The sequence below is a fragment of the Pleuronectes platessa genome, chromosome 8 (genome assembly GCF_947347685.1).
Source record: "Pleuronectes platessa chromosome 8, fPlePla1.1, whole genome shotgun sequence".
In the NCBI taxonomy this organism is placed as follows: domain Eukaryota; kingdom Metazoa; phylum Chordata; class Actinopteri; order Pleuronectiformes; family Pleuronectidae; genus Pleuronectes; species Pleuronectes platessa.
The window spans coordinates 14522751-14549809 of NC_070633.1; the positions used below are offsets into that span (position 1 = coordinate 14522751).

General features: G+C 41.6%; 2 protein-coding genes across 4 annotated transcripts in view; one reads left to right on the plus strand and one right to left on the minus strand.

Annotated features, from left to right (window-relative positions):
• On the minus strand, positions 1–22104 carry abcb7 (ATP-binding cassette, sub-family B (MDR/TAP), member 7). 2 transcript variants are annotated; one of them, XM_053428243.1, is made up of 16 exons: positions 21907–22104; positions 19671–19754; positions 19510–19587; positions 18190–18309; positions 15227–15359; positions 13232–13500; positions 12477–12565; positions 11110–11197; positions 9464–9587; positions 9049–9206; positions 6295–6458; positions 6001–6130; positions 5450–5621; positions 3639–3742; positions 2848–2955; positions 1–1466 (listed from the first exon to the last, which is right to left on the minus strand). In XM_053428243.1, the coding sequence occupies exons 1-16, from the start codon at positions 22054–22056 to the stop codon at positions 1248–1250; spliced, it is 2190 nt and encodes a 729-aa protein (XP_053284218.1). In that variant the 5' UTR covers positions 22057–22104; the 3' UTR covers positions 1–1247. The 2 variants fall into 2 exon arrangements, with proteins under 2 accessions (XP_053284218.1, XP_053284217.1); XM_053428242.1 differs by having other exon boundaries at positions 9464–9638.
• uprt (uracil phosphoribosyltransferase (FUR1) homolog (S. cerevisiae)) overlaps positions 22102–27059 on the plus strand; it is a 5832-nt gene continuing 874 nt past the window's right edge. The window contains exons 1-7 of one of the 2 annotated variants that reach the window (XR_008339475.1): positions 22102–22649; positions 23910–23952; positions 24033–24102; positions 24334–24396; positions 25565–25726; positions 26440–26538; positions 26746–26893. Coding sequence is in view for 1 of the 2 variants with exons in the window: in XM_053428246.1 (XP_053284221.1) it covers positions 22429–22649; positions 23910–23952; positions 24033–24102; positions 24334–24396; positions 25565–25726; positions 26440–26538 (658 nt within the window). In the remaining variant the exon portion in view is untranslated. The remainder of the gene's footprint in view (positions 22650–23909; positions 23953–24032; positions 24103–24333; positions 24397–25564; positions 25727–26439; positions 26539–26745; positions 26894–27059) is intronic. The other variant, XM_053428246.1, reaches the window with a different exon arrangement.

The following is a 27059-nucleotide window of genomic DNA, read 5'->3' on the forward strand; positions in this document are numbered from 1 at the left end:
TTGTTTATTTAGCCAAATGCCAACATTTATTGATGTGTCTGCAGTGTACTCATACAGTCAACAACACAAAGTCACAGGTTTTACATTGTGTGTATCGTACAAGTCCCAAATTAAAAGTTTCCAGATGATAGATACAACACCGTAGCAAGGTTCCTAACAACATGTGCATATCCCTCAGAAAATGAGGATAACTGTGTAGTTTCAGTGTTTAAATATTAACATTCACATTTTACCTCCAAGAGGAGGTCTTTGTATTCCGACGAAACAATCCAAAACGCTGTCACGGTTAAAATCTCAAACATAACTTTTCTTTAGAGGCGGCCCGTCTGCCAGGGCTAAATGATATGACTGCGGAATGTTCCCAGAGGAGGCTTTCAAGTCGTTGCCTCTTAATGTGGCTGCAGGGTGGTGGAATCCATTCATGATTTATTAGAGGTTCCACTTGTTATTCTCAGAGTGGTATATTTACATGAATGTGACTGTGACATATTGCTAATTCACTGGGGAGCTGTTTTGCACGTTCGCGCGTCCAAACATCCATATTATGATGCGATTTGTCTGAAAGACTTGATTATCTGCCAAAGTTGGTATTTTTAGAACAATATCATGGGCAATGTGCATTATGACTAAACGGCGCTGAGGTTTCAGCTTTCTCAAATGGTGTTTTTCAAACAACCTTTGTTGATCTGCATTCCAACCCCGATGGCAGAGCACATTTCTATATGTACACATCATTAATATAAAAAGCTAGCTATAGGTTCAGTTTATTTTGAAAATAATTTAAAAATGTAATTAATACAAATCAAGGCATATGTACATCATTACGTGTGCTCTCATCCTTTTCCAGTGCGATGGAAGATGTCAATAAACCTGATGTCAAAAATGAGGAGGAAGGGGGGGGGGGGGGGCAACCGTGTTGACTAACAGATGTCTTACACACACGTATGTGATATACAAGGTCTCTTATGCTTGGCTCAGCTGAGGCAACTGGCATAAAAGCTTGTTCTCTGGACACCAGCCAGTGCTAAACACCATTGCTCCCTGTTCTGCTCCTCCTCCTTCACTTTGGCGAGCACTGGCCTTTACTCACATGAGGAGGGGGAGGTATAGTCACATGGGTGGAGGCTTGGCTGGAGTTGGGAGTGGGTAGCGGGGACGTAGCCCCCCCTCCCTAATACCGCACAGACCAGGGATTCCAGCATAGGCCATCTGTGAAGGACCAAGAGACGTGGAGGTAGCAGCTTCTCTCAACAGGAGCAGTTCCCACAGCCCTTCACACCGTTGAGGATCTCCTCCTGCAATTTTTTCCTCTCCTCTTCCTTCTGGGACAGGCGCTCAGCCTTCGGCTTGAGCGAGTTCTTGCTATCGTTCAGGATTCTGCTGTTCTGGGTGTTCCACAGGTCTGCGTACAAGCTGCCGGGGGTGCTGAGGAGGGAGAGGTGGTCGCCACGCTCTGCCACTTTACCCTGGCAGAGAAAAGGAGGAGAGTGAAGAGAATCACGGAAAAATAGAAACATAAATTGGCTGAACATGAGAAGTGAAAACGAAGGGGCCACACACACTACGTCCTATAGTTAGCATATCTTTCTGATCACACAACACTGACCACATTCTCAGCAGAGAGTTGCCCCCCCCACCTAGAATCCCTGCCGCCTCCCCAACAACTGTTGCATTTCTTCTCGCAAAAACACGGCCTCGCAGACACACGCGTGCATCTACACGCAACAAACACACATCCCTCCCACACAGTCGAACACAAATGAAGGCACCCTCTTCCCCCACCTCCCATGAGCATGCAGAGGTGTTGGCATCATCTTTAGTGCACCCAAGACAGGCACGTGACTGCTTCCGCTCGTTATTTTAATGAGCACCCCAGGCAGTCCTCTGCTGGTGACACCAGCAAACGGCATGGCGACATCACACGCAAACATGCCTCCTCACCGCGACCCTCTGATCCCCGCCATCTGACTCTGGAAACACGGAACCACACATGCTCACTCGCCGAGGTTCAAAAGAAAGCTCTCCTCATTTTATCCTTTCTGACTCCACTGGTGGAAACTGTCACTTCACCGCTGTTAAATTTTTATATTAACTCCTGACCTCTAGATGATAACTGACTTTACTCCATCTCTTTGTGTGATAAAACATCTCAAAGCTCAATCGTTAACATGCTGCAGCATTTTTCCTTCACTTGGGGATTTGTCTGATACACAGCAGAGATTCACTGTTTCCACATAAAAACAAATATCCCATCTTTGTCTCCATGGCACCTCGAACCTGACTTTCACACGTGGGTCTAAAAACTGTGTAGACGAAGCGTTGCAATGACGATCTCTGATGAAAGACATGTTTAGCCCTGGATAATGCCTCATCAGCGTCTGGGAAGCTGGCCCATACATTATTAGTCACCGAGAAAAACAAGACGCGCCATCTGACCAAAACAGCCAGTTGAGTCTGACTGCTTTAATGAGCCCTTATGGAGAAAATAATACATTCACTTCAACTAACAGCACCCTGTTGTTGTTAAAGTTAATGAGAAAAGCTAAACAAAGCATGTCTTCATCACGTACAGTGAAGAAAGGTTACTGAAAATAAATGAGTGGCAAAAGCGGAGGCTACTTGTTGCTGGCAGACCTGATGCGCTGAGGGTCACGCAGAGTGCGGTCCATCATCTCTCCCTTCAATGCACAATCCTCTAATTGGACTTGCAATTAACACTGAGCAGGTTTTTACTTGGAAACTCTGAACCTTCCTGTAATTTGCTTTTATGAAATTGACGTGAGAACTGGAAATGTTAATCAGGGAAAGGTTCAAGATCAAGTAAAAAATAAACGGATGAGTTCTTACCTCGTTGAGCACTATAATCTCATCCGCGTCTACAATTGTGGAGAGCCTGTGGGCGATGAACACTGATGTCCGGTCCTTTATCATCACCTTCATTGAATTCAGGATGTTCTGCAAGACATAAGACAAATATAATAATCACTTGGTTGACAAGAGTATCCCCTAATCCAAAGGAAAATAGTTCCCCAGGTTTGCAATAATGCTGGTCGGCAAAAATAATAAGAAAGAAAAGTGCATGAATGACAGGATATATATGAAATGTACTCCCAAACTTTGATTTGAAAAAGCGGCTAAGTCAACACTATGTTGCTCGGCAACATCCACCTTCATATGTTTTTCTACCCAGTGTTTACATATGATGATTTATTTTGTGATGGGAAAATCTCAATTAACAGCCACGTCTACTGCCCCGCTCTTTTTCTTGAAGTTCAGAGAGGACACACTGAACTTTCTTATTAAATGTAACATTTACAAAGACTGTGGAGTTTAAGCTGTGCTGGAGATTAATGCGCAGAAAACAGTGGCAGGTGTCAGAGGAGAACGTACGTGTGTGTACGTGTCTGTGTCGAGTGGGGGGGGGGGGATATGCCACAGCAGGTATGTGACGCTGGAGTGAGCTGACTTACTCTGTACCTTCAGCAGGTGAGTGAGTGGGTGCTTGTTCAGATAAAAGTGTATACAGGGTCTTTTGAGGTGTCAAACTGTGAGTGCAGCAGAGAACGGGCATTTGATGGTAAGTCATGAACGCAGGCCTGCATCTGTCAGTGTATGTGTTCGTGCACTCTCAGGCCCACCTCTTCTGTGATGGAGTCGAGGGAGGACGTTGCTTCGTCATACAGGAGAATGGGTGGATTCTTTAGAACCGCGCGGGCGATGGCGACACGTTGCTTCTCCCCTCCTGAAACGGCGAGACAGACATCATCAATAAAAGCAAAGCAGGCTTAAGACAAGAGGTTTGAAATACGTGAATATACAGCAGGTCTCTGGCACCAGCACATCAAAACTGCAGCCAAAACAACACGGACGCTACAGGCTTCAAAGTGGTAGAAGCCACTTTAATTTAACTGTGAAGGAAAATCAGCAGGATGCAAAAAGTTGATTCAGCCTTTATTGCACATAAGTTGTGTGTGGCCTCCTGAAAGTAAGGTGAATTCAGCGGATATGAATATCCACCCAGTGGATAACAGCAATGAAGGAAGTGAGGAGCCTAACATCCCAGACTGCCCAGCTCCCTGAACCACTCCTCGCCCCCCCCCCCCCCCCCCCCCCGTCTCAAAAACTCACTGGCAGCTGTCACGTACAACAGCGGCAGAATTACTGAGAAGTTAGTTATGTCTTTATTTTGTCCGTTCGCTCACTCTTTGACTCTGTCACTCCTCAGAAAGAAATCTGTGCTGCCAGTAATTGCATCTTGAATGTTGAGTGAAAGTGCTCACAGTGTTTACATGAGCTAAATGAGTCGCAGAGTGATGCTAGCAGCCAAATACTACATAGGCTTGTGTTATCGCTGCACATCAAATAATATAACTGTAAGGCAACATGCCAAGTTCATACACTACATAGAGGAAGACAATGACAACATTAAGATGATGCTAGAGATTAACCCCTAATTCCCACCATGATTTTATGTTACATTTAATAATTAGATACATTTGAATTAGCTACATTTAGAAGAAAAAGCTCATAATCACAGTTTCAAAAGTATTTCAAATCCCATATTCCCTTATAAATATTCAAATGAATATTTATGCAGAAACTTGAAAATAATGTGGATCCGTTCAAACTTAAATCTTCCATGGCAGCGCCATACAACTATCCTGTTTATTATGCTAAAGTTGCTCACAGCAGACATCCCTTAAACTACTTTTCTAAATAAACAGTATGTCCTGTGCAGCGGGAAAAACTTCATTATGATGATTAGAAGAATTAGACAATTGAGCATTGTATCATTTCCACTAGTACCTACACAGAAATAACCAACTGTGTGAAATCTGCCTTCAGTTGTTTAAGAGAGCAAAACTGACAGCATCAAATATACAAATATCTTATACTCAATACCCTAAATAATAATGTTGGAACATTTCTGCTGTCATATAATAATGAGCAGGCAACTAACACAAGTCATGAATGTGATTAAGTTTAACAGCTAAAACATTATTAAAATTAGAAAATGTATTAACATTCACAGTAAAGCAACCCGGGACTAGAACTCATTAACCAGCAACTATTGAGATAAATCATTAAAGCAATAATATATAATTCACTGGTGTTGGATTTAAAACATGTTCAAATTGATTTGCAACTGGCTCTGACTGATTTCTGTCACCTTACAGAATCAATTAGTAATTAATCAATTGACAATATAAATAAATCTTTCATTAATATAACACTCAATCAAAATTGTAGAGAAATGGTCCAGAATATATATTTTGGAATAAAACTACTAGTAGCCAGCTATTCAGATAACAGCTGTATTTTTCAGTTTGTTTGTTGTTGTTTTTTCCAGCTTAGTGAACCATCCAGGCAATGCACAAAACACACAGCTCTTTCAACTGCTGGTGCTCAGAGACCATATTTTAACAGTAGTCAAAATGGTGCAGCAAACCTGACAGCTTGAGGCCCCGCTCCCCGACCTGGGTGTCATAGCCATGGGGCATGCGGAGGATAGCGTCATGGATGCCTGCTAGACGTGCCACTTGGTAAACGTCCTCTGCTGTCGCGTTGATGTTCCCGTACTGCAGGTTGTAGAAGATGGTGTTGTGGAACAGAACTGCATCCTAACAACAACGCAGTTAGAGGAAAAAAATTAGGCTTCAGAGAATGTTTTTATTGCAGCAGCGACAGAAACAGAGGACTGCGGTTACAAAGACCAGGGCAGGAGGGAGGAAGAGAACGAACGCAAATGACAAAAATACTGTTCATGGACCATCTGTTCAGATCAGCCTCTGAGCTCATTGCAGTTAAAACTTAATGGAATTCAGTTTATTTCTAATGCTGCTGTTAATGTTACATGTTCTAAGCTGCCAATTTGTTTTATATAATTATCAATAATTACTCTCAAATGCACATTTCATTTGTGGTGAAGGATGACAATCAATTTGATTATAATTCATTATTATCAAATCAATTCTTTGATTGTGTTGGTGTGTCTCATACCTGAGGCACGACCCCCAAAGCCTTCCTCAGGCTGTCGAGGCTGACGTCTCGGATATTCTGTCCCGCTATGTAGATGTTCCCCCGCTGGGGCTCGAAGAAGCGGAACAACAGGCGCACAATGGTGCTCTTCCTGCAACCAGACGTGGAATCAATCGTCAGCACCAATCTGTCTGTGAGCTGTACCCCCACAGTCTACTGATGATATCCGATGATACGACTGACTGCACATACAAATGAGATGACACACTGGCTAAAGGTTTAACAGTCTGTGTATTTCTGTGAAAGCAGACCCACCCAGACCCGCTGCCACCAACGATGGCCACCTTCTTGCCAGCAGGCACGTCAAAGGACACTCCGGCCAACACTTTCTGACCCTCCAGGTATTCAAAATATACGTCCTCAAATCGGATGGTGGCCTCCTGCGGTGTGATGGCTATAACCGGGGCGAGATCCTTCTCCTGGAGCAAACCATCAGAGGGTTAAGACAGATGAAACAGAAACAGAGGAGATTGATACAGAACAGCCAGTGGCAGAGAAGCGCAGCATGATGCAACGTTACTCCAACACCTTGAAAAAAGGGATAATAGTGGAGCACACAGGCTGCTTAAAGCAGCGGCATTCACATCAGATTCAAGAGGTCGTTTCAAAAGACCATCTGAACCTTCACACCCTAACCTTCACAGCGACGGATCAATAGGCGTGAAAACTTTGGGAACATACTGAGCTGAGCTGCAGTGCTGAGATGTAATCAAGGTCAGCAGTGAATAAAACACGGCCTTACCCTGAGAGTAAAAGCCTGTTATGCTCTGACTCTATTCTACCTAACAGAAAAATAATCCCCCCCATCATTCACCTCAGCCAATTAATACAAATAACTCACTGTCAATTTGTATAAACGGATGTAAAAAGCCGAAAATAAAATTATCTGACATCTACATAATAGGCACATGTGCTATACAAAAATAACCGAAGCATTCAGACAGTAATGGCGAGCTGGGCAGTGCCATTCTACAGGGAATCACAATGGAGAGGAGAATTACTGATGAAAAATAAAATACTTAAGAATAACTGGACAGACTTGTTTCCAGAGACGGTAACAACATTTACATTGTTAACCAGCAGGTCCACATTGGTGTGTGTGTTCTTCTGAGACAAGATGGGTTGTTGTGTTAAAAAAAAAAAAAAAAAAAAATAAGATGAATGAAATTAATAAGGTCTAACAATAACAACTGACAGGTTTTCCACTGAGGAAACACCGAGGGTTGAACGCTTAGGCAAATGTTCAGTCTAGAAAGATGAGCTAGTTTTACATGTTTGAATATAACTTTGTATTTTCTAGGTGACTTTAAAGATAGGCGGGTTATACCAACAGGAAGATGTAATTGGGGGTCTGGTCAAACTAGTAAAAAAACTGTACATTTTAAATAATTTGTTCTCAAAGGTGGCTTCTGTCATTTTAATAAGCTGTTGTAATGGATGTTTGTCCAACTGTTAAATTTTCCTGTATATTTGGGTTCAATTATTTAGTAATGGATATGGTCCCATTCCCTAATTGCTAATGCAAAGATTGCAGCATGCGTATTAAGGATATTTTGGCTTTACTCCTGGATAGTGGGAGCAAGTGGGGACACAAGCTCTTTATATACATTATCTGATCATATATTAGGGCTGCTCGATTATGGAAAAAATCATAATCACGATTATTTTGGACAATATCAAAATCACGATTATTCAAACGATTATTAATATGTGCCCTTATTCTGAAGTCTATGCTTTATTTTTTTTAATGGTGTGCTGCTGCCCTCCCTGCTTTTCCACTCACGCTGTTTTTTCACCACACACACAACTGGCCTCCTTCACTTTACAGCTGCTTGAGAGTGAGAGCCAATCAGCTGGGCCGCTGAATTCTTTGGGGGAAGGACTGAATTGCGCATGCGCGTTTCTTTCGAAAAAAATGTCAAATAATCTTTTCAACTCGATTATAGTAGTTTGGAGATCGTTTGACCCCATAATCGTAATCACGATAAAATTTCGATTAATCGAGCAGCCCTATCATATATGACCGCAAAGTCACTATTTAGGCATCCTGGCCTGTTGAGCGTATTTAGAAAATAATTTGATATTACCTTGGGCTGTTAAATCACAATAATTATTTCATAGACACAATGATTAATTGATTAAAATATGGAAATAACAGATTAGTCGATACTGAAAAAACGTGCAGTGTTCACTGAATAAATACAAATGAAACAGGCAAAAACCTAAACAAATAACATTTTACAAAAACAACTCCAAACGGAATAGTTTCTCTCTTCCTTCCTTAACCTGACAGAGCTCATTCACTCTCTGTTTAGAGGAGCCATCCCTGACTGAAAAGATTATCCGCACCAAAATCACAGGCACAACAACAAGCCTCTAATAGATCACTACTAGTGTAAGGTTTTTTTCTTCTTATCGGATTATCACCAGCGGAAAAATTTAATAAAATACACAACTAAAACAGTTATTTGTAAAACGTCACTGTGATTGATGACTAACACAATGAAACTGTTACACTCTAAGAAACCATTAAAAAGAAATAGTGCACCAATTGAGATTTCTACTGATTAAGTAAATACTCAGAATAAATCATCAAAAATGTGCCATTCAAAGCTCTCCTGCAATTTGTTATATCCAGAATATCTTAATTATATCTCTAATGCAGCAAGTACACTACACATGGCAATCAATCAGGAAGCACCTGAGTCACATCAAGCACATAATTACTAGGTTTGACTACAACCTATCATTTTGTAAAGCACATGCAGATAAGTTATCCATGTCGTGCAGCTAGAAGTGGTAGCTAGAATACCTCAGTGGTGAGTTAAAACACTAACCGATGCAATTCCAGGCTTTATCAAATTCATATTGGACAAAATATGCACTGTGCAGTGTGTACAAGTTCTTCTTCCCTGGTCTATTTTGTTAGAGGAAGAAAAAAATGGACACAAAACATTTTGCAAATAACTGCCACAGTGTGGATCAGAGCATGTCTGGCCAAGACGATACCTTGATCCTGGAGTCGATGCTGAGCAGAGTGAAAAGAGTGTTCATGTCTATCAGAGCCTGTCTGGTCTCTCTGTACACTGTGCCCAGGAAGTTGAGAGGGAGGGAGAGCTGGAAGAGCAGACCGTTCACCATCACCAGGTCTCCCACCGTCATCGTGCCTGCATGAATGCGACAGAACAACTTACAGAGATGCACATAATCTAGCTCTGTTGTATCATGCATCTTTCACTGGGTATATGATCTATAAAAAAAATGTCTCAAACAACTCCTACTATCAAGTTATTGAAGGAGATAACAAATGTTACAGGTAAATTCCAGTCAGGTGATGTTTAATACATGGATGGAATCAAATTTTTTGTAATGGTTTACAAATGTTGATGGATCGTTTTCCCAAAATAACCCCAAACCCACTCACCTGCTGCGATGCTCTTGCTGGCCAGCAGCATGATGGTAGTGAGGCCGACACTGAAGATGGCATTCTGACCAAAGTTGAGCATGGCGAGCGTGGATGTGGTTTTTAAAGAGGATGACTCATAAACCTTCAGGAATGCATCATATCTTTCAGCTTCATACTTCTCATTGTTGAAGTACTGCAGCAGAGATGAGAAACATGGATGGAGGGAGGAGAGCGAGGAGAGCGGGGAGCACAGGGCACGCAGACGGATTTACAAAAGGGAAGAAAGTGTAAGTTGAAAGAAAAAGAGGGAGAGGGAGAGATACAAAATATGGTTAAGGTTAAAGGTTAAGGAAGCATGGAGAGCAGTGTCAGGCAGATGGACACTTAAGTAGATCCTGCCTCAAGGCCGCATTTGTTCTCAGTGACCCCTCTGGGCATAGCCTGAGTCTCAGTTGGCCTCTAAAGCACTTTTTCATGTCTCTGTAGCTTCATCTTCTCCCCACTGATCTTAAAGGACATGGAGGGCGATGGAACACAATCCAGAGTCTGCATTACTGAGCAGGCTGGAGCTCTGAAGCTTTGGCAGAGGATAGTGCTTGTGGCAAAATAGTTTATAAAAATATTAGGCAGATATAATAATAAGTAATAAGTAATAAGCAAAAACAACACTTGAAAGTTAAATAATCACAGGATCTGTAGCAGCTCAGACAGACATTTACCCACAGAGCACAGATTGCTCTCTCAAGTGTCACGTCAAATAAAAAATGTTATTAAGACATGTAGCTATCATTTAGATGGAAAGCTTAATGAATCAGCGACAAGCACATCTTTTAAATTCAGCCTATAAAAACCGCAGCATGATCATAACAACCACCCTCCTCAACTCTGCTGCCAATTACCTAATATTGCTGTTTGTTTAGTTTGCACTATTGTTTCTCTGCTCGTTAAGTGGGCGATTTGCTTCTCTAGCTAACGGCACTGGTGCTGAGCTGCTACCGGCTTGTCACTGATTTACATATACGGAAATGCAGGGAACCAGAGCGAGAGACGGAGAAGGGAAGAAAAGGAGCACATTGAGGACGAACTGAAGCAGTGCAAGGCACCGCGTTCAGGTTCTCTTCCAGCCCTTTGTGAAAGTGGAACGGATTTCTGAGTGGGCGGAGATCTAATTACATATGCACACTCACAGCTCAGAGTGATGCTAAATCCGGCCGCATTGACACAGATGACACAAAATAACACAGAACAAAAAACGTTAAGAAAAACAGGACGCAAAATAATACAGCAAAGAAAACAACACTGATACCAAAATATATCCGGAATGGTAAACAAAGCAGCCGAACTGGAAGCTGATAATGTGTTCATGTGTTTTGTCTACAATAAGGGTTACCTCGAAAGAGACTTCGAAACAGCAGAAGGTTAAGATTTAGGATTACCGTGCCTGTGTGAGAGCTTTTCTTTGATTAGTAATCATGGCAGTGAAATAGTATTAACACAGACAAGTAAATAATTCTTCAAATCAGTGTTTTGGGCTTAAGTGAACAGGAAAAAATTCAAGCGACGAGGAGCTAAACAGGGACGGTTTGAAAGGAGGGTGGTAGTGTGCGTGTGCGTGTGCGTGTGTGTGTGTGTGCGCATTTACACGTGGGGAGGTTGGATCTTACCTTTACAGTCTCATAGTTAAGAAGGGAGTCTATAGCTGTGTTGCCTGCTTCATTGTCCGCTTTGTTCATCTCTATCCGGAAGCGAGTCCTGTGTGCAGGGACACATGCAGACATCACTTGTCTTGTTCATGATAAACTCTCCGTACAAATGGCGGACTAGAGCAGTACTAAATGTGAATTTGGGAGAGATGTTGAGATAGGTACACGGCAAACGATTAATAACTGTCAAGATAAATGGTCTGTAGTTATATAGCACTTTTCTAGTCTTGACGACCACTCAAAGCACTTTAAAGTACAGGTTTTTCCCATTCGCACACATTCATGGAGTTGATCTATGGTCAGCACTTTTTCTATAAGGTGCAATTTGGGGTTCAGCATCTTGCCCAAGGACACTTCAGCATGCATATGGGGAAGTGGTATCGAACCGCCAACCCTCTGGTCAGAGGATAGCTCAACCCCTTCAGCCAGATGGGAAGAAAAAAAATACTGTATGATCGAAATAATAAAGGTCAATGTAGTTCTTCTGTTTTAAGAGTAAAAGAGCAACAAAAAAGGAAAACAACGATTTGTTGACAGTTGATTTGAATCTGGAAACCCAATAATAGCAAATTAAAGGGAATTATAGTAGATTATTTACATTGAGTTGTCTGTTACTTCAATGTCTGTTATCTCCTTCAATAACATGACTTCGTGGCTCTCTTTCCCCTGGTGAAGGCTATTATAGTTCAACCCAACATTACAAAACAACATACTTGATCCATAGTGGTTTATCAAAACCAAGTGTGTCTCTGACGTCTCTTGAAGATGTAAAGAAGGGGTGAGAGCAGTTAAAACCTTGTAGACAAACATCAGAATTAAATTAACTCTGTAGCTGACAAACAGAAGTCTAGAGAGAATTTATCTTAGTTAGTAAATGAAGAAGAGTTGCATTGAGCTTCATTAATTAATACCCTGTTTGTTTTTCTTAAACCTGTGACCCTTGTTTGTTTCTACACTCAACCACCTTGTCCATCATTTTACCACCCTGGAGCTGTTTTTTGAAGGTTCAGTCAGGACCTGCTTGCAGATTTCTCAGCAGCATGATAGGAGCTAGATTTTAAGTTCAATTTCATGGCTAGACATTTCAGAGCGTGTCAATTAGTTCAGGCACTTGACAGGCACTGCAACCTTGCAAATGTCCTCCAGAACTGAGTCAGCTAAATGTAGACACAACCCTTGAGGAGTTTTTCTCCTCTGAAGCCCTCTGAAGATTTAAGAACATTAACCAAGTAGATAAGGAGCTGAACTTCACTTTCGAACATAACAAACAAGACAATCAATAGAATTACAGGCAGATACGGAAAAAGTACAAACATCCTCGTTGTTACCTCCACTGAGTGACGAGAATGGTGAACAGGGTGTATGATGATAAGGTACCCAAGGCCACTGCTGCAAACTGCCCACCGCACTTGTAATACTACAGAAGAGAAAAGCACAGTTCAGACAAACCATATTTTACAAGCTGTGACTCAACAGCTTCGTGAAAAAACCATCGGACCATCAGGCTCCACTGCTGGCGTCACAAGGTGTTCTGCGAGCGCAGTGTTTTTGATCATTCCACTATGAAATTGAGTGTTACAAATGGGAGGAAAACTACTAGAAGTAATCGTGCTAATGCTTTAGCTATTTGGGCAATGGAGTCTGGCGTCATTACAGGCAAGCTGACATTATAGTCCAGAGTGTAATAATAGCAGGAAGCTATAGAAGAGCCAGTGCTGGCCAAGGAGGGGGCATCTGTTTAGGGCATACTCTGCAGGAGGACATTAAGCTGCTACAAAAGCTTTGGGATTCATCATTGGCACTAATGGGCTCCGTATTGCCACCCAAAGTTCATGGGGATTCATATTCCATTTAGAATGCAAATGAGACGGTATTCCCACAATTAATTTCCGGACAATCTGCTTTGAGGAGGGTTAAGGTGATGGACGGTCCTGTACTAACATGAATAACTGATCAGTAACAGCTAAATGAAATAAGAGCCATGAGATTTGTAAGCAGTGTTTCTGGTAGTATCCTACAATAAGTTAATGGCCAGCGCAAATGACTACCAACATCTGTCGGTTAATTTCACTCAACAACTCACCAAAATGGCAGTGACGAGGCCCATCTCGAAGATCGTGGGTCCTAGGTTGAAGACGATCGCACTGAGAATGAAGGAGATGCCTCGTGTGCCACGGTCGATGGCCTTGGACAGCGCTCCTGTCTGGCGGCTGAGATGAAAACCCAGATCCAGATTGTGCAAGTGGAGGAAGACGTTCTTGGCGATGCGTCGGATGGAGCTCTGGGCCACCTTGCCGAACACAGTGTTCCTCAGCTCGTTGAAGAGGGCCGCACAAGCCCGTGACACGCCATCTGGGATAGCAGAGGAGACCGAGACTTTAGCACAACAGCTGTGAAAAGCAGTGCTGCTGGGTACTATCTGGTGAAAATGTATCCCCCATCCCAAACAGATATGACTGTTATGGAGCAGCAAAATAAGAATCTGACCCAAATCTTCGCTGTCCTGTATGATGTAACACAGAATATTGAGATTGTTAAGACAGGAACAGGCTGAGGTATGTCACATGCTCTAAAGTGAGGGCATGTGTGAGGTGGCTGGTTCAGTTTTTCCACTTCATCTCAGGGCTGCAGTTTCTCCAAGCCTCTGTAATTACAGAGCAGGATGCTGTCTAAAGCCTTGCTACTGTGGCAGACCAACACACTGAGGCAAGGAAATCTATGTACATGTAGTGTTGCTGAGTGTGCGTGTGGCGGAGAGCAAGCAACATGTTGTAGCAGAGTAATACAAGAGGGGGAGGAGGAGTTCGTAAGAGTGTCATGAAAGGATGTGACAATGAGTTGTCAATGAATGGGCTTGATTTCACCAGTGTCTGCGGCAACACTTTCTCTGGCTGATCCACACTGATGAGGGTGGATGCACTCAACACAGTCTTCCTATAAAATGTTATTATTATTGTACAATTTGAGTTTTGAAAAAGAATCGACATGGGAGTTATAATTCACTTAAATCACCACCTTAATCAAATCCAAGAAATTACTCCTATTTGATCCCTTTCATTTCTCAAACTGTTACACAAGCAGATTGCGAGCATGGCTGTCAGAAATTTATTTAAGTCCGTGTTTAAATGACACATGGCCTTTCTGTGGGGATTTCAGCGAGCTGTATCAATACTTGACTTTTCCGCTGAGACCAGGAGTCAGGTTAATAATTGCTCTGTCTGCCGGTCATCCCAGGGTTGTAATGTGGCGTTAAATAGGAATGCCCGTCTAAAGAACAATGTGTCCACATCTGACAAGGTAGGTAGAGAACTACATAACCTTTTCATCCGAATTACCCTGGACACCACTGGCTCAAAGTACCAAGCCACGCGAGTCGCAAGAAGGACCAAAAAATTACAATTTCTTTCTTTAAAAGCATATTCTTCATTCTTTCTCGTCATCCTTATTTGTCCTGTCTGGAGTCCTGTTCATGTGCTCCAGTTATTCAACACACAGCATTAGTGTGCAAGACCTAAATGGGCTCATTAAAATAACTGGCTAGAGGGCGAAGTGTACATTGCATCCATGCTGATCTCACTCAAGGCCGGAGTGACTTGCAGAGGGTGTTAGGTTCACAATACAATTTTTCATTTTAGCTTTTCATCAGCTGCTCAGAGTAAAAAGCAAAAATCATCTAATCATTCAAATTCACACTCTCGCATCTCAGTCCTCCTGAAAGGAAGACTCTCTTAAGGGAAGAAGTGAAAGAAATATCCCTGGCCTCTTGGCCACTTTCAAAGGGTTATTAGTAATTTTTTCCCCACTGCTTTGAAAATGTATCCAGCTCTGTTTGCCTCAGGAGCACACAGGTATCGTACTGAAAAGTCATCAGCATTCAAGGGAGGGCTGTAAGGATTAATAGAAGTGAACTCAGACAGAGCAGAGCACATCATGTAAATAGTGTGAGGGGGAGGCCGAGATTGCGGCGAGGCATTGATATGAATGCGTTGGGAAAGGTCGTCCTGTAGATAACAGGCCGTCCCACTGTCCCCTCCGATGAGCGCGGCACCTGCCAGTGCAATACAAGTCTGGGACTCACAGCCAATCAGCACGGCCGTTGCCATGGTAGCCACTGTGCTTGGCGCGTCATTCAGGTTCAGCATGTGTCCCGACATCTGGTTAAGCTCGTCCACTGCATACTTAAACATGAAGGGCACCGTCACATTGGTCATCTGGGGAGGCAGAGAGGGAAGGAGGACACATTCAGATGGGAGGACGAGAGAAAAACAAAAAAAGAGAGAGGGAGCATAGTTTCAAATAGCCCATTAGATAGACATATGCTCAATATATTCCAGAGCCATTCTTTGCCATTAGTCCGCTGTACATTATCCATGTATGTGCACCCCACGTGCTTCACATACATGCATATCCTTGAATGCACCTGAAAAGGTTATGTAGGATTCACTGCCTAAATGTATGGTATGCTGTGCGAGTGCTGATTCCTCCTGACTAGCTCTGCTGGTGCTTCCTGCTAATGGAATTGAAATGGTTATTAGGGCTAATTAAAAGCACAGGGACAGCTGTGTGACTCAGGATAGGCGGTCTGCAGTGCATTAGGGCAGCCGGAGAACACAGCAGCACACCAAAGCATTTTCATCTGAAACCCATTTCATTTGAACCTCTCAACCCCGAACACACGGGAGAGCTTCCTTTTTTTCTAACTTTTCTTTTTGTTCCATTATCCCTGTTAAATTCTGCAGGATATAATTCAGACAAAACAGTTAAAATAATCAGATAAAAATAATAAATAAGAGTTCAAGAAAAGCACGTAGACTGTTGTAGGACTGTATAAAAAGGCACCAAATAATGCACCATTTGTACTGCAAAGGCTACATCTCCAGGGATCTTGCTTTATACACATGGGTATTATACAATGGCCAAACAATTGGAGTCCTTCAAGAGAAAAAAAAAATCCTGCCACTTTGCTACCAAGACAACAGAACATGGCAAAAAAAAAAAAAAATCCTCAATTTTACCACTATCACACGGTAAGGTTGGATGTGCCCTATTTTAATCCTTTAATTTTCGACACGGCAGAGTAAATGGACACCGTGTCAATCTGTACCTGGATATATGTCATCTCATTGGAGAGATATTGTGTCATGTAATGGAGAAGAGGCTCCAGGCTGTCATGAATAAGCTTCATCCTATAGCATGACACACAGACGGAGGGGGCAACGGCCAACAATAACATAATCAGTTATTTGGAATGAAAATGTCACTGATAATGTGAAGTGCGGAGGGGTGATGCGCTGTAACCACATAATTATTTAGCTGATTTAAAAATTGCCTCTGCACTGCTGGTGGCTTCGTCTCAAACAGGCAAACTGGAGAAATCGAGTCTTACCCCAGCCAAGCAGAAAAATAGTGGAAATAGATTGGATTGCACAAGTGTGCTCTCTCCTACTTAACATACACTAGAGGGAGCCGTGGTGAGGGCAGCAGGACATGCTTATTGAGCAGCTGAGAGTGTGTGATTGTTTTCCAGGGTGCAAATTAGAGACCATCAACAAAGGAAGAGGAGATACATCATGCACTGATTAATGCTGGCAGTTAATCATTAAAAAAAAAATACTATCTGTTTTTAATGCACAGTGTTTTTGACACAGTGTAATTATACTGAGCCCTCATGCCGCTTTAGAAAATGCAACCCTATTTAACGGTGGTTTGGAGTTTACCACAAATAAAAATAATATTAATGTAACCTTGATCATGCTGTATCCTGTACAACTAAATGAATCTTGGCCTGATTGCCTAACTAAGGCATTGTTGCCTTGATGTCATCAGAAGATCCTGACCTTGGCTTAGAAACAACCTCAACCAGGGGAGGAAGGATCCAAATGTATAAAGAGAAAGTACAGCTTCCTATCGGTGTGCATATTACAAACCAACCTTTGTCTTGTGCACCATGCTCTGAGCATTAAAGTGTGACAATACTATAAGAGAGTCGTGTAAGAGAATCACGTAAGTACATTAGCTTAAAAAAAGCCAAACTACAAAGAAAGTGCAACTTAACTTAGACCCTCTTCTTAGCCAAGGCGTAGTTGGAAGAGATTTTTTTTTCAAATTCAACACTGCACTTCCTTGCCTCCTTAACAATACAAATGCCACGGGGTGAAGTCGATAAGATGAACATTTCTCAAGACATGCGAGCGCCAGACAGACAGAGATTTCAGGACTTATCGGACAAACTTAAAACCTCAGACTTCAATTTAGAACACCGACCCAATACAAAAAAATACTAAAACTAAAAAGAGAAGGTGAGGGTTGTGAATTTCATCAGCAGCCACTTACACAATCTATTATTCTTATTATGCCTGTGTGTATTGTTTACCTGACTGTAAGACATCTTTACATGAACAAATTAATGAACACCTCCTCAATTATGCATCACATCACAAATCCTAGAGATAATAACTGCACTGTCTACCATAATTTCACACTTTGTCCACATTTTTGTAACACTGTCAAAACCATTAATGTCACAAACACAGATGTGGGCAATACTGGTATTATGGGAGGTAGGGGTTGTGATTTCTTTTTTTGCTTTCATTTTATACGTCATTTAGATCAGTGCTATTATTGTGTTATGAGATACAGTATTTGCAGTATTCCTCTTGTGCTGTTTTACCATTTAAATATACCTTATTTACGTATACTGATGTTGTACTTTGAAAAAAAGTTAAAAATACTAATTTGAGTCCAACTTATGCAACAAGTTTTTATTGAGTCTTTTTTTTGGTTTTACCAAGTTGTATCTGAAAATGTGGGTCCTAAAGTAATCAAAAATTAACTACGATTAATTATTTCAGTTTGAAGGTGTTAAAAAGGCTAAATATAAACCAAAGTCTTCCTCAGTGTTAAGTGGCCTGATTAAAAACTAAAATATCTGCAATTGCGGGGTATGGGTGAATAAAACTACTTAGCACTGATTTGACAGATGGACGGGAAAAGTAAAATGGGAAAGTACATATTTGATGATGCCGCTGACGACAACCTTACCTTGGTTCCAGCGAGCAGGGCCAGAGAAATGGCCACACGGGCCCGCAGGTCAGGTCGGTCCTTTGGCCACACATATGTCAACATTGCCGACAGGATCTTGGCTGAATTCACCTCCTTCAGCTGTTGAGAAGAACAAAAGACTATTATGTCCTCAGATCATTGTCCCAAAAGTTTGATCAACTCATCTGTCCTGTGAGACAGAGATCAGGAGGGTATTTACTCTAATGTTTACTTTCTAACATTCCTGGTGTTCTCTCATTATCACAACTAACTTGCATTTTGTGTTCAGTGTGACAGTTGGGATGACCTAAACATGGCTCTCTGGGCAGACACCTGGTACATCAAATGTCAATGAGATTCCCTCGGGGGGGATCCAGGAGAAGCTACGACAGCAGACTCCAGGTGGACATGGGTATCCAGCCTGACACTAAAAGCCTGGGAGACACCTGAGCTGTCATCTCAGCTGAGGTTGAAGCCCACTGGTGCCAAAATGGCTGTTTACCCAAACTCTACCACACACCTGCCACTGGGACTCTGCACAGGCCAACGAATATGCAGTAATTACTCTAATCCACGCAATATGGTGGCATTATGTTACAGCACTGCTATAAGGCAGCACCTCTTATCAAATAACTGTGAAACTGTGCCCAACACCTGCCTTTAGCCAAAGACAATCAAGCTTTGCATGTCACTGCAAAGAGAAGATAAACATTAACAGCTGAGTGAACCACTGAAGGTGTATGCACCATATGTGCTGAAGGCCAGTTAATAAATAATAATATGTCTCAGTGATAGTTTATTAAAGGTCTGCTGCAGGAGAACAACTTTTAACACTCTTAAGACTGTGAATAAGAGATTTCAGTTGTTAATTTGTACTTATAGCTATAATGGTTGTTGGAAAAATTGATGGGCAAAAATAGCAAATGTTGTCTTTTAAAATTAAAGTTGTGTAGACAGACTAATCTAATCAAAGAACATAATTGGACAATTAAGTGTTAATGCGAGATCTGAAACTTTGTCATTGACACATTATGCATTTCAAGCCTACGCAATTCTTTCATTAGAGTATATTAATATATACTGTAAACAGCCATATATCAGCTTTAGATATCTCATATATTTCCTTCAGCTAAAACAAAACCTTGATGACTCCCTAAACCAAAGACTGAAAAAAACTGAAATTATTAGACGTTGTGTCCACTGCATTATTTTCAGTTCATCTGTGCTCTTAATTTAGTCTGCATATGCAGAAAAACTCCCCAAAACAATTGAAACAGGCATTTTCAATAACTTAATACTACAAGAGGATACTGTTCTCACCACATTTTTGGGATCAGCATTCAGCCTTCCCCCAGCACTTCCGTGCCAACATGTCCGTTTCTCAGTCACCTGCAAATGCTGTGCAAACAACATACATTGTTATTCGTGGTTTGATTTTAATAACAAATACTGATTCACAATCATTCCCCACATCTACTTACTTTTGCTGCCTCCAAAATCCGTCGACTGTTTTCGCTTCCCTTTGTGTTCCATGTCGCTGTTCGTAAGTGTGGGGGGGAACTCAGCTGAAACACATGAGATGGCTCATTTAGTTGAAGTTTACAATGCAATACATTTTTACCTCCACCAGGAAAGTCATTTTTTGGGCCATCTCTGTGTCTTTGATTTCCACAAAACTTGGTGAATGAATGGGAGATGGGCTAAGAAAGAACCAAGATTTATTTTTCTAAACATTGAAAAACAAGGCGTTTTCTGACATTTTCAACAACTTGCAAGGGAACAATTCGTGAATCTTGATGAATAAAAAAAATCTGCCATATTCTGGAGACCCCGAGATGTGTTTGTGCTATACGGTGTAGCTTGATTTAAACAGGGCCTTGGCAGAGGTCTGCGCTCTACGGAGTATAATTCTAGTTATGGATGTTTTAAAAATCACAAACACTAGAAACCCCATAAAAAAGATCAGAACTAAAAAAATATTATACAAAAGGTAAAATGCACAATAGAAACATAAAATGTGTCTTCTCTAAGAGTATTTAAAGACGTCATCACAGTTAAATATCACCAAAGTCAGAGTTAAAAGTTTGTAAAGGTTAGCGACGTACTGCCAAACAAGTTGGGTAACAGTAGGGTTTTTTCAGAATATATGTCACCAGCATAATTAACTTGAACCTACACCGTACATGAAATCAGAGGAGGCAACACAGTGTCACAATATTTCACAGATTTAAAAAATAATGTCAAAGCTTGTGGTTGTTAACATATTTTGTGGAGCTCTGAATAATCCATTTCATCTCTGTCACTGTTTACGAAGGATAAAAACAACTACAAACTGCTGCTGCCTGATAGTACTAAAAACACTGTGTATGGTTAAAGATAAGCATACAGAACCACAACTTAACCTGCACAGCAGCTACATAGTAAGAGGGCAAAAGAACATTACATTGGAACAGCCATTACTGAACATTTGCATCTCCTCACAGACATGTCAACACAACCTGTCCCGTTGTTTATGATCACCTAGTGTATTTGAACAATGTGGGATATCAGTATTTCAATTGAAAAATTACTGAAATTATGAATCTTTATGATAGTTTTAGATAATTTTTCGGTCGTTTGACTCAGTTGTTTATAACTTTAGTTAATGTAACTGTTTTCTAGATAAGACAGTTGCCAGTTTCCATGTACACCTCAGTTCACCTGGGCAATAAAATTACATCATTGATTATAGCAATATAATTTCAGCAATTGCAATATAACCAATGTTCACTATATCTTAATATATTGATTACGGGACTGTGTAAGCACAGGGAGGAGTTAGAAGATATAACTGATCTATCTCCAGTTTGTAAAAGTTTGTTTCTGTTTTGCAAGTGTTTGTTGTTAGAACCTTCACTCAGGAGCAAAGATCTGTCTTTAGACATGAAGACGCGGAATTTATTATGATAATAATACGAAATGTTTTGTTTTCATATAATTTTTGTCCATTTGGTCCATCCCTAGTTCACCTGGCTAAAATATTGCAATGACCTAGTCATACTAGTCCCACAGTCTTCATATTGAACATGCAGGTGAATCTTCACCTTGTGGAAACAGTTTCAACAAACACTGAACATTTAGCATTTGGGAGTTGGGCTACCTGGCAGGAAGCTGTCACGTCTAGTTTAACTAAATGTGCCTAACGAACAGGAAATTAGTTTTTGTTGAACAATCAATACAGGACAGTGATCGCGCCACGTAAGTTACATCAGCAGTCACGTTGGCTCCTCGGTGTCAATCACTTATCTAACATCACTGACCCCCTCAGTCCACACGTGACTGGGACCACTCACACGAGCACGCCTAACACTCACACGAGCTCTGACATGAACAACAGTCACCTGACATGAGGTCCAATGTTAAGAACAGACCGTGACATCACGATTCGTTATGGCGTCGAACCACTGTATCGATCTTTACCCAGACAACGCCACCAGGTACCCTTATAGCTAGGTAACATGCTAGCTGGCAGCTAACTTCACTGACATACCATTACACTTCACTCCATCAGCCCCTCTTGCGAGCAGACGACGGACTGTGACAGAACCATGACACCTAACTTCTCTCAAAGTTAGTTTCCACCACTTTCCCATCTCTGCCCTTGCGTGGTGACTGTGTCGCCCCCCAAAACACCGTGTCCTCTCCGAGCAACCCGACTCCCCGCGGCCCTCCACTCACCGCGGAGCCGCTGTGGTGCTTGGATTCGGTCCCCTTCCCGCTGCTGCTTTTATTCCAAACGTGGTACGAGCTCGTCTGTCGGAGGAGAAGTGCTAGTTTTCGTCTCTGAATGTGAAAGCAGCAATTCAGCGGTGCCAACATCGGCGCCATGTTGGACGAAGGAGGAAGGCGGTAACAACACGCCGGCTACGTCACATCCGATCCGTCTCCTACGGGCTGTCACTTTCAAGGCTAGCAGGCTAGCCACTACTCTACGTCGCGGGGGGGACAAACCGTGAGTTCGGTTTTAACACGACGTCGCTGGGCGGCTGGAGGTTAGTGAGTGTCTCCTAATGGCCAGTGTCGGTGTGTTGTAGCGTGAGCCGAATACAGCTCACTTTGAAACAAGGGTCCAAGCTAAAGGCTGAACACGTTGTGTGGCCGCTCGTCTTTGTCAGATAGCGCGTGAACCGTCAGCAAGTGGGTCGCTCGGTCAGGAAACGCTGTCTGGGCCCTTTCCGCCCCGCTGATCTCCGCCCCAGGATGCCGTGCCACAACCAGCAGATGAACAGTGTCAACAGTGGCCCGGACCACCCAGTGAAGCAGGTCCGGTTCGCTAACAGCGGCGGTGTCCCCCCGGTGCTGAGCAGCTCTGAGCCCAGCGATGCCACCACACTACCCAGTCAGGAAAACCTGGGACCGCAGCTCAAGCTGCTCCCTCTCAACGACCAGATCCGAGAACTACAGACCATCATCAGAGACAAGTGAGTCCCCACTCTCCAACCTTCACATCGAGACCACAACAAGCCACATGTGGCCATTAGAAGTGTTATTATTTATTCAGACATCAGAACCTCCAGTTCAGTTTCAAGACTAATCTTCAGAGTGTTCATGAAGAAATGTGAGTTAATGGGTTCTACAAAAAAGATCCTCAATATGAATATGGCAAAGAAAAGAAAAATCATGTTAGATTTATGGTGCGTGAAGTCCTGATGCACCAGTCTCACCATGTGAGCGCTGATGAATCAGCCTAATGATTCATCAGCAGCGATCATTCAGGGTTTTTGACTGATTAACAATAAAACCTACTTTACTATAAGCCCACACTGTGCAGACAAACACTGGTTGAACCCACAGAACCTCCCATCCAGTTTTCAGTTGATGATGCATGGTTTACAACAACACCAATTACATCAGGCTGAATTGTGTGTCGGACATTAACTTATGTTGGGTTTTAATGTTTGACTGTAAGAGCTTAACATAGCTAAAACAAAGACCTGCAACATTGTGACGTGTAAACTAACAAACTAAGTACACAGCATGTGTGATACAGTCAAAACTCTTGAATAAAATTAAAATAAATTAAAATTGGCTAATGGCACTCAGCAGAGCACATACCTCCACCAAAGCCCAACTGTCCCCTTATGAAACCACATTTAAATTCACTAGATCTGGATTTTTATCTGGATCTGCACCAAATTGCACACACGCATAAATATAAGGCCACTAAACATGCCTGTTTTTTTTTATCAAGATCCACAAATTATTTTAAACATTGAAAAACGATCTCGAAATGTTATTGAAAGTAAAGAAAATTCCTGTATTCGCCCCCTGATGTTGATCCAAACCAAAACTTTATAAGTTCTTCCCTGACCCATACGGCATTCTTACACTAAGTTTAATTGAAAATCCGTTCTGTAGTTTTTGCATAATTCTTCTAACAAACAAACTCAGACAAAAACATAACCTCCATGGCGGAGGTAGTAAAGGAAACAAAATCTGAAAAAGTTAAATGCCCCTGCCATAATCAATTAGTAATTTTATTATACATCAATGCGTTAGAGTAGCAATAAAATAAGTTATCAACATGAACATCTCCTGCTATTCTTAAGAAGTGTTGTGTAGTTACAAGTTCATGTTACACATACACATAGAGGGAGGATCCCTGTCCATTCCCCACAGTGCAGTAAAGATTAAAATTGAAAGAGAGATGAGATCTCTAGTATTTGTTTTTGTTTTTTCAGGACAACCAGCAGAGGAGATTTCGTTTTTTGTGCCGACCGTCTGGTAAGATCATGACTTCATTATTATACAGTGTAAATATATTTGTGTACATTTATAATATGCTTATTGCTTTTTTCTAACAGATAAGACTAGTAGTTGAAGAGGGCTTGAATCAGCTCCCTTACTCAGAGTGCACTGTGACTACACCAACAGGTGAGGATCTCTCTCTCTAACATCAAGTCAATGGTTAAAAGGCTGGATCCAGAATCTGATTCTTCTGGATCATTCTTGACAGAGTAGACTGACTGCAATAACATAAAAGGTCAAATAAATAAAGTTCTCCAACCCCTAAGCAGTTAACCTTCAGCATTGTAGATGTACACTAAGTGGTCTTGTTCTGAACAGCTACATTTGTGATTGTTCCACCTGCATTTCTCACCACAGGGTACAAGTATGAAGGTGTCAAGTTTGAAAGAGGCAATTGTGGAGTCAGCATAATGAGGAGTGGTGAGTTAAACCCTCTCTTCTATAAGGGCACAAAGAAGTATGTCTCCATGCATCCATGTGATTTGTGCCAAGTGTGTTATGCCGTACATTCGGCTCTGTACTTAATCAGAAGAATAGGCTATTCTGAGTGCTAACAATTACATACTTTTTATCAGAAGTCAGTTCTTTAATCTCAGGGAAAGGTAAAGATTAATAGAAAACTAAATAATACAACAGAAGCATGTTAAATGTGGAATAGAACAGATACAATTCTGTAGTAGGTGAAGGAACAGCAGTCAGTGGAAGAAACTCATTCTCTCTCCTTCAGACTGAATGCAGCTGTTATCAGTCATGTGTAAAAGCATATATGACAGTAATGCAGGCTAATTTCAGTCCTTTCAGTCGTGCTCCAACCTGCTCTAGATGAGTCGCTGTGCACTCAGCTGAGAGCCGTGTCCTGCCAGGAAGAGAGAGTATAGTCGTCTTCAGTGATTGACAAGTATTTGCAAATAATTAGGGGGACATTTTTTTAGATTTGAACTGATTGCACAGGCATGGGCCACCATCATTTATATGGTGTATATCATCAAGAATATATGATGTGTATGTCCTCGGTTATGCCTTGATCATGCATTCTGTGCCACACAGTGAAGTATGAAATCATACCTGCTTACTGCTCACAGGTGCAGAGCCTATTAGTAGAAAAGAAAAGTAAGAGGCAAGATGCCAACCTAAAGGAAGCTAGAGGTATATACCATCATTACCAACAATAGCAACTAGCATTGTGTGGCACATCTTGCAACTGTCCAGGTGTCAATGAATAAATAAAATAATGTCTAATGATTCTCAAATAATTATATTTAATATTTCATTTATTTATTCTGGAACTACACAAGAAACTCCTGAAAGCCGTGGCCTCTTACCACATGTTCTCATGGGAAATTTTAATTGAGTTTTACAGAACTGTACCTCGAGCAGTTATTAGGATAATAAACATTATCTCTGGCCCTGATTCCTCTCTGGATGGTATTGGCCATAAAAACAATCTCTTCACACTTTGGTTTGGACCTGATGTTATGGGAGCCTCACTGCCAGGGGAATAGTCAGATTAAAATCAGTACTGATGAAAAGGTATAACTGGATAGTTTGCTCCAAACAACACATATATTTAAATGGTGTCTGCCCACAGGCGAGGCCATGGAACAGGGTCTCCGGGACTGCTGCCGCTCCATCCGCATTGGCAAGATCCTCATCCAGAGCGATGAAGAGACACAGAAAGCCAAGGTCTACTATGCCAAGTTCCCCCCAGATGTGTACAGAAGAAAGGTGCTGCTCATGTATCCCATCCTCAGTAAGTAACAGTGGGCTGTGCTCAGTTTATCCTGCTGATGACTCCAGTTTACCTCCTTCAGTAGCTTGTAAATGTCAAGAGATGTCCATTTTTGTGCAAATGTAAAAACATTTCCATGTATTTATTCATTTTGAGAAATCTCCATTGAGTTGACCTTCACACCGACTCAGCATTTCCACATCATAGAGGGCCATTCACACTGTTCTGATAATTATAGCTCTCATAGGGGAAATTATATACTGCCTGGTAGATAGCCACCAAGCTGCTGAATAGCATAATAAGAGCCAACAAAAATAGAATCTTAATAGCCCTGGCTTCCCAATGTCAAAAACCTGTATTTTTCTGCTCTTGGTTTCTGAAAGAATATGATGGCAACCAAGTCAGTTTGAAGATGTGTTTTATTATGATGGAATGATGGGTTACACTGACATGTGCTGACAGGGTCCGAAATTACAGCCTGCCAATCGCCAGAGTCATGGGCAGATCAATCAGCACACAGCACAGTGTATTTTTTTCTGATGCTAACATAATGCATCAGTTATATGCAGTCATATTTTCGATTTGGAAAGTTTAGCATTTAATCCTTTTTTTCATTAACCTGATTTATTGTAAAGTGAGTTAGAAAGTTTTTGGGTGAACATAATGACAAGTTATTGAGTATAAAAGGTGAAATGGGAATCAAACGTGAAGCCTTGCTTTTTCTGTGTCTGCAGGTACAGGGAATACAGTGATCGAAGCAGTGAAGGTGTTGATAGAGCACGGAGTTCAACCCAGACACATTATCCTCCTCAGCCTCTTCTCCACACCTCATGGTAAACAAACACAACCAACACACTGCCATTGCAGCTCATCAACAACTAACTTTTACTTATGCACCATATCTTACATTAGATATACTGGTGGTAACCCCAATGCTGTTCAGTGGTAGTGATAATGGGTTCTAACCAGCAAAATATGAATGAACAAAAAGCTTCATTACCTTCATGTGTTTGTTTGTTTGTTTGTTTGTTTGTTTTCAGTCAGCAGGATTACAGAAACACTTCTGCACAGATTTTTATAAAGTATAGTGGAGTTATTGGACATTCCCTGAGGAGGAGCACATTACTCTTTTTAGCGGAGCCAGAGAAAAACAGCAGGCAGGATTTGTTTTTCACGTTATTTAACATGGTGAGTTAGGATGTTACCCATGGGGGAGGTATGCGCCCTCCCATTTTATTTTTTAAATATAAATCATTTTCCTGGAAATGTCCATCTGAAATCATTTTAATGTAATGTTATGTAGTAATTTGTGGACTTTTGTAGTTGTCTGTCTGTTAACTGAAGACCAGATTTC